The sequence below is a fragment of the Echinops telfairi genome, unplaced genomic scaffold, assembly GCF_000313985.2.
Source record: "Echinops telfairi isolate 266 unplaced genomic scaffold, ASM31398v2 ScPeMD7_2291;HRSCAF=2852, whole genome shotgun sequence".
Classification (NCBI taxonomy): Eukaryota; Metazoa; Chordata; class Mammalia; order Afrosoricida; family Tenrecidae; genus Echinops; species Echinops telfairi.
In genome coordinates, this window is record NW_022106189.1 from 44,136,549 (window position 1) to 44,144,711 (window position 8,163).

At 48.0% G+C, this 8,163-nt stretch overlaps 1 protein-coding gene across 1 annotated transcript in view; it reads left to right on the plus strand.

Moving 5' to 3' along the window:
• LOC123522115 (cadherin-13-like) overlaps positions 1–8,163 on the plus strand; it is a 512,433-nt gene that overhangs the window by 403,536 nt on the left and 100,734 nt on the right. Inside the window, exon 3 of the mRNA XM_045293933.1 lies at positions 2,250–2,458. Coding sequence (XP_045149868.1) covers positions 2,250–2,458 — 209 coding nt within the window. The remainder of the gene's footprint in view (positions 1–2,249; positions 2,459–8,163) is intronic.

The following is an 8,163-nucleotide window of genomic DNA, read 5'->3' on the forward strand; positions in this document are numbered from 1 at the left end:
CTCTGAGTTGGAATCGACTCCATGACAGTGAGTTTTTGGGTTATTTTGAAATGTTGAGGGGGGGCAACTAATACCCCATTGATGGGGTTATAGTGAGGATTAAATATGGTAACATCTTAAAACTGTACACACCTGAGCCTCACATGTGGCAAATGTTCCATCAACATCAGCCGTTATTGCTATTACTGTATTTGAATGTGATCATCATCACTGTAAGCTTTGTCTTTCCTGCTAGAGAGCTCAGTTTAGTTTCTCAGCTATTATTATGACTCTCACTCTACGCTAGGACCTCTGAGCTACTGGGATAGAAGCAAGCAGGCCTCCTCCAGAAGGTGCCCCAAGAGTGTTTCAAGAGCCCATAAATGGGAGTAGCCCAGGTGTCCATGGGCCGTGGATAAATGGACACGGTGTAGAGACCTGGTAGAATACTATGTAATCAGATGGGCAAGCAGCCACAGCTTGTAGCGACATGGATGAATCTCAAAACACAATATGGAGCAGAAGTCTCCGGACTCAACATGGCATCGGCTTACATGATATTTAAGTCAGGCAAGACTAGTCTTTGGTGTCAGTGGTCATTTCTGGGGTAGAGGGTAGGAATCCCATCTACAGAAGGACGTGAGGGCTGTCTAGTGGGTAAGAGTGGTGGAACATTGCTTGTGAGGGGTTGGGCTTCCTAAGTGCCGGGTATGTGGTATGCTGTAGTCGCAAATGCATCACTTTGTGCACTCTCAGAGTACACTTTTCCATCTCTTTGTTATGCCTCTGTGATAAGTTTACTGAAAACGAACATCTCCAAAAAAAAGCTAAGAAAGCAAACACAAAAAGCTAGTGGTACAATGGTATGTGTTGGGGCCTGGAAAGCAGCACGCACACAGGTGATGAAGCCTATGATGATGGACAAGTGAACCATGTCAGGAGTCATCAGGTCAGAGGGACCCTGACCAGCTGCCCTGCCACTGTGTGTGACAATGCCTGGGGCTCCTTGTCTTGTCTTGGCTTCTTTGTCTGTTTTTCCTACTCAAGGTCTAATGGTTCAGTGGCATGCACTTTGCTCAAATCTAGCCACAATGCCCGCATCGTCAATACCACCAAGCATCAACTTTGCAAAACTCTTTCTTTCTCTCTGTGCTTGTGTCTCTGTCTCTCTCTCACACACACAACACAACACATACACACACACACACACACACTCTGACTGGCTTTGTTGACATCTCTTCCTGCCCTTATCCAAACTACATGCTATAATGAAGAACCCCTGGATTGTCATCTTTGAGCTTAGGCTTGGTCCTCTGGATTTTTCCAAAGCTCCATATGAGATTCTGATCCATCCTAATCTTTGAGATGCACAGATGTGCACTGGAATTAACCAGAAACCCGATCTATCTGGACTTCTCTAAACACACACAAAAAGGGCCAAGGCTCTGGGGAAGTTCTCTGTGGAAGGGATTTCCTTATCTTCAGAGGATACCTTAGCTTCATTTTCGGCTTCTCCTTCCCCTTCCCTGGAGAGCTCAGCTATGCCTGTGACCCAAGCGCATCAAGTTAATTGTCTTTCCTGGAATCTATTTCTTTAACCACACCCTCATGCCTTGTGCCCACAGTTCCTTCCACTTTAGAATCTTCTTCCCCTCTGTGAGCCTTCTCATCTCATGCTCATCTCCAAGTCCCAGGCAAACATCCGCTCATCATGCTCCTAAACAGCCCTTGGTTCTCCCGTAACTACTCATACAGGATGGGAGCCAGGATAGGATCACGCTCTGCACACAGCACTGCCATATCTGACTGTTCATTTCACCGATGGTGCCCATGGCCCGGGCTGTCTCTTGTTCATCTCTGAATCCTCTATGCTTACTGCCTGCTTAGAACATGGGACGGAATGAGAGGGTCTGTCTTGATTGAGTTTTCCACATGAACAAGGCCATGACAGGAGAAGGGAGTTCCTAGGGAAAAGGGGGCAGTGTCCATGGCAGCAGTTCTCAACCTGTGGGTCACAACCCCTTTGGGGGTCGAATGACCTTTCACAGGGAGTGCCTGATTCATAACAGTAGCAAAATTACAGTGATGAAGTAGCAACGGAAATAATTTTATGGTTGGGGGGGGGTCACCACAACATGAGGAACTGTATTGAAGGGTCGTGGCATTAGGAAGGTTGAGAACCACTGGTCTGTGGGTTCCTCGGGTGGTGGTGGTCCACGTCAAGGCCTGGGCTGCTCACCCTACTCACACTCTCCCCACTCTGTTTGCAGTGACCTTCAGCGACTGCAAGGGGAATGACAAGCTGCGCTATGAGGTCTCAAGCCCGTACTTCAAGGTGAACACGGATGGTGCCCTGTTTGCCCTGAGGAATGTCACTGCTGTGGGCAGGACCCTGTTTGTCCATGCGAGGACACCTCATGCGGAAGACATGGCAGAACTCGTGATTGTCGGGGGCCAGGACATCCAGGACTCCTTGCAGGTAATGCAGCTGCTTGGGATAAGCTGGGTCCCAGCAGGACCACTGGGGTCTGCCTGTGGTATGTGGGAAATGGGTCTTTGGCTGCTTACATTGACCAGGTTTCTTTGGTTGTTGCAAAGTCCAGCTATTTACACTGAAAAAGGGGCAGTTGTAGGGGGTGGGTGGGACTGTATTAGCTCATGGTGCAAGAAAATATTTCAGAGGTGGTTCTGCCTGCAGAAAAAATTATGTATTGGCATCTGGGCCTTTATTTTGGTTGTTTTGTTTTTTAACTTTTTGTGTGTTGTGGGTGAATGTTCACAGAGAAAACTGGTTTTCCATTCAACCATTCATGCATGTTTTGCTGTATGACATTGGTTGTAATACCCTCCATATGACAGCACTCTTCTGGCTTCCTCCTTGTGTTTACTATTTTAAGTTGTCCTTTCCTAGCCCTCCTTGCCTTCTGAGCTTTATTGTGGGGCACATGCTGCTCTTTTGATCTCCTGTGGCTGATTTCTCCTCTGATCTCCTATGGTATAGCTCACCAGTCATTTGGTTGAAATCTAAACGATGGGGGTGAGTTCAGGTCCAGAATTCAGTTCTGAATCATGGGTCCATTCCCCCATGCTGGCTTCATTGTCCGACACCCACTCCTTGGCCTCCTGCACCCCAAGGCAGAGGCTCCACTCCAGGTCCTAGTCAAGTCTCCTGATACAGCTTCCCTTCCCCCAATACCTGCAAGAGCTTTACATCGAATCTCATTGGCTTTAACCAGTCAGGTGCCCAACTTTGCACCCAACAGCCTTCAGTGACCTGAGGCGCTTTGATTGGCTGAGTCACCTGCCTTTTCTGGAAGCCAGGGGAGTAAGTCAGTCCCAGCTAAAAATATGGACTGGGATTATCGAAGGTGAGTGACTCAAGGGAAATTGGGAAGGGGGGGTCGATACTGGAGGCCAACCTACAATGTCCTATTAGAGTTGTACTGCAGGCTAGCCCTTGCACACTGCACTGGGGCTCAGCTATGCGCTGGGACATACTTCTCTGGACAAACCCTTTATGAGCACCGCAAGCTGCCACCAGGCTTCCAGAGCATAGCAGCAAGACCCTTCTACCGAGGCTCTCAGAGCCAACACAGCCTCTTCATTAGAGTCAAGAACAGATGCCGTAAGACCAGGGCAGAATCCTCACAATAATCATGTGTGTCCCCAGCTTTGTGAACCAAACCACCTGCTGGTCTACTCTCTGCCTATTTTCCAAAGCCCATGGTCCTCACTGCCTGTCCCCTTTGCCACACTCCCCACAGCCCAGCTCCACTGGCTCATTGGCTGTGGGTGGTAGACTGAGCCTTGGCTCCACAGTTGGCAGCTGATTGCCCAATTGGCAAGATGAGCACTGCTTTCTTGCCAGTGCTATTGTAGGCCCTGCAGAGAATCATGGAACTTCTTTTTGACGTTTTGATTTTATTGAGGTATAATTAACATAGCCTACAATTCAATAGCCCCATCGTATCAAGAAAGACTGTGCAATCATCATCACAATCAACTTTGGAAACTTATCTTCCTTCTTGTTTGCATTGATGTTGACTCCCCATTTCATCTACCATCCCTTGCCAGACCCCCGGGCAATCATCAACTTCTCAATCTGCAGTCTAGGACAGCAAACAAGGGGTATGGGTGATCTCCACTCGGCCACCATGGGGGTAACAGATAGTGTTGTTCAACCTGCTTGAGTATAGTTTCCAAGGCTGTAGTTTTGGAAGCTACTCTCTCAGATCATTTATAGGTGGTATTGGGATAGAATCTATTTTCGATCCTTGGACTGAACCAATGTAACACTTCCTCTGCATATCAGAGAATTCCAGAAGCCAGGCGGATAGCAGGCTGAAAAGGAATCCACAGCAGATCAGAGATGTTGAGAAGGATGGAGGACATCCTTGTATCCCTACTAGTGTGGAGACACAGGGGCGGCACAAAGACAGACTTTTCTCTTGCTTAACCATGGTCAGCCCATTTCACAGCTTCCCACCAGCTCAGGAGATAAACGATAGGAAGGCCACAAAGCAACAAAATAGCTGGGATGTATAGACAGAGGATCTCTTAGAAACCAGGGAACAATATGGCAGGCCCTGGCAGGCACTTAAGGAAACCCTAGTGGGGTAGTACATTATGACTTGGGCTGAACAATCATACTTTCTGCTCCAGTGGAGACTTAGTCTCAGAAACCCACAGTGGCAGTTGTTCTCTGTCCTATAGGGTCACAATGAGTCAGCATGGACTGGATGGCAGTGAATGAGAGCTGAGTGACAAGGGCCTTTTGTGGGGGGGAGTGGATGTAGATAATGGGTGTTGTTCATTTGACTTATGAGCTGACTTCATATCCGGGGAAGATGGCATCATAGGCCTTCGCTTAATATAGAGCGGGAGGCATTCTGGGCTGTGCTTGGGACAGCTGCCTTCTTGAAGAGCTGGGAAAGCAAGAATGAAGGCATTAGGAGGTACTCAGCTGTGGTATTGTTCTACAAGTCTTGGGAAGACAGCTCCCCTCCCCAGGTGACACCGAGACAAGTAGTGGCTGGCTTTCGTCAGCTGTGCAGTCCCACGAAGGTTGGCAGCTGTGGTTTGTATCTTCGAGGATCCCTGGTGGTATAGTGGTTAAGAGTTAGACTGTGATTCGAATGGTCTTCAAAAGTACCAGCAGCTCCTCAGGGAAAAGACGGGGCTTTCTACTCCGATAAACAGTTACCAACTCAGAAACCCACGGGGTCGCTATGAGTCAGCGTGGACTTGAGGCAGTGAGAAAGCATGAGGAGGTTTCTTTGCACTCAGTCGACTGGACTCCAGCAGAACAGGGCCGAGGTTTGCAAACAGGCCTGATGAAGCTACCCAGATGTGTCCATTATAGAAAGAACACACGCAAGCACAGGCACAAACGCATGACAATAAAGAAGGTGCCAAAAGAAGATTCCCCTCGAGACAAACGCATTTCCAATTCGAAGTTCAATTGTGATTTTGAGGTCTTACTATGTGCAAACAAGGAGACCAACTATAAGACAGTGACATCGATGCATATGTGAGTCTGCTGAGCTCCCGGTTAGCTCTTAGATAACCAGGGGCGGAAAATGCACATTAGGATGGGTGAAAGACCAAGAAGGGAGGCAAAGATGATTGGTTCTCTGTGCCTTTAGAGAAGAGACAGGTTAGGGGATGCTGCTGTGGTGATAGCAGGTACACTAACATTGGACTTACGTGTACATAGCCCAGACTAAGTGTGAGGTGCTCATTGTGTCCATGGTACTGATGAATACATGATACTCACTGTGTACTTGGTCCTGACACTGTCTCAGGCCGTGTCTCTAGTGTGTTTCCTCTTCCCACCAACCTGATCGAGCAGCTGCTACTGCCTTGTGGTAGTTACATAATCTGTTGTCAATTTGAGAGTATTAAAAACGAAAGGGTGGCGTTTAACCTGTCAGTCAGGTCCCAGCTTCATGACCGCATTTGGAGGTGCTAAGGAGATAAATAGCTCACTGGAGGCAGGGCACTGGCACACTCCCTGTGAGACATTCTTGTTGACAAGCCACATGGAGATAGGCTGATGGTAGCCAGAGCCGTGGAGCTAGAGGAACCTTGTGGAGACCCACGACAGTGCAGAGATACTTCTACCACCACTAGATCCACAAGACATTCCACCCACCAGCCTGTGATCTTCCTGCATTTGGCGTCATTGCATGGCTACATGAGTCTAAAGAGGAATTTATGGACTAGTATTGACATATGGGGTAATATTGGACTTATGGACTTGATCTGGACTGGGCGAGGAAGTGTTCTCAAGACACAATTGCCCTTTGATATAAAACTCTTTCTTATACACATATGAGTGTCTATGAATTTTGTTTCTCTATCTACACAGACTAACACATGCCTCCATTTTACTGATGGGGAAACTGAAGCACAGGAAGACTGGGTGGCACAATGGACAAGGAGTGGCACAGAGGCGAGACTTGAACCCAGGCTTCTTTCCACTCTTCGTGATGCCTCTTCTTGCCTAAGGAGGAGGAATGAGCTGGGTCTTGAAGTCCATTACTAGTCTAGTCACCCCACAAGATGAGTCCCTTCTCAGCTGTGTGACCTTGGGAGAATTGCAGTATCTCTCTGAGCCTCTATGTAGGAGGGACTTTTTCATCTTTAAACAAGGATAGCCATCCTAAATCTTTAGGTCTTTCTGGGGATGGAATGAGCTCCCACATGTGGTCATCATCCTCAACACTGAGCTGACACTGCAGCAAGAAGCCCATGCAGGTTGTTCAACAAAGCTGTGGTCATGGTGGAGATGTTATTGGGCGGGGAATCTACTCAGCATTCTTGACTGAAGTGGAGAGAGAGCGGAGCTAATAGTGTCAATAGTGGGCACCACCATTTTTAAGAACATATTATCTTGGAAGGAGTTTTTCTCTCTGGTGCCATGTGTTAAGTGGTGGGCTGTTAAGTGGAAGAGTGGCTGGCTGAACCCACCAGCCCTGAATGAAAGAAAGGTGTGGAAACTATGGAAACCCTTTGGGATGGTTCTACTCTGTCCTATTGGGTCACTATGAGTCAGAAGCACCTCAAAAGCAGTGTGCTTATTTTGTTGAAATCTCTTCATGATCCCACATTTGCACTTCTGAGTCATTTTTCATCTTCACAGCCTCCCTGTGGGGTCGCTGATTTTACCTCCTCTCCTAAAGATATGCTCGGTAAAGTAATGAGGAAGCAAAAAAGTAGAAGGCCCTCCTCAATGAGATATAACGCAGTGACATGAGAACCGTTGTGAGGATGCTGCGAGACTGGGAGGCGTTTCCTTGTGTTCGACGTACGATCACAGAGAATCAGAACTGACTGGGCAGCACCTAACAATAACAAAATCGTGGGAACTTGGCCAAGATTCCCCTCAACCTAAAATTGACAGAAATGAGTTTGGGATTCTATTCTTTCTGTCCAAACTCCAATTCCCTTCCTGCCACTGTGCATGCAGTCCAGGATGCTGGCCACCTGGATGAGGGTGGCCACTGCCAATGAGTTGAAAGGTGAAGGTCAGTCCAAGTCAGTAGGAGCAGCAGTGGAGGAAAACAAGTGGCACATACGGTCCATCGGAAGAAAGTCATGAGTCAGTGTTGGAGTAGCAATGATTGCTGGGCGGGGAAAGGGTGGATTGATCCAATGGCAATAGCAGTAGACTTAACGCTTAATGATGACACAAGTCAAGACAATGTTTTCTCTGTACACAGAGTGGCCACCAGGAGTCGGGGCCTATCAAGCCACTCCTCCTTCCTTGAGTTGGCTCGTGAATCAGACTAGTCAAGTAAGGAGCAACTGAGGAAGGCATGCATCCCAATTGGTTGAGAGTGTTGCACTGGGGACTCCTAAAGGGTGTCTTGTAGAGATGCCCAGGAGACAGTGGGGAACTCAGGAATGGATCTGGGCTGGGTTCCACCACCGTAAAGACTTGGGGCAAGAAGAACACAGTGCTAAGAGGGCTGCTCACGGTGCTGTGCCTCCTGAAGGAGGCTTTGGTGTTAGATGCACTGAATTGGAATTTCTCCCTTGCCACATTCTCATTGTGTGACCTTGGTCTAATCATTGGATTTTGTGAACCTCAGTTTCATCATCTGTGAAAGGGGGATGAGCATAAGGCCTACATCATGGAGCTTTGCAATCAGGCATCTCCTGTCCAGGGACACGTATCAC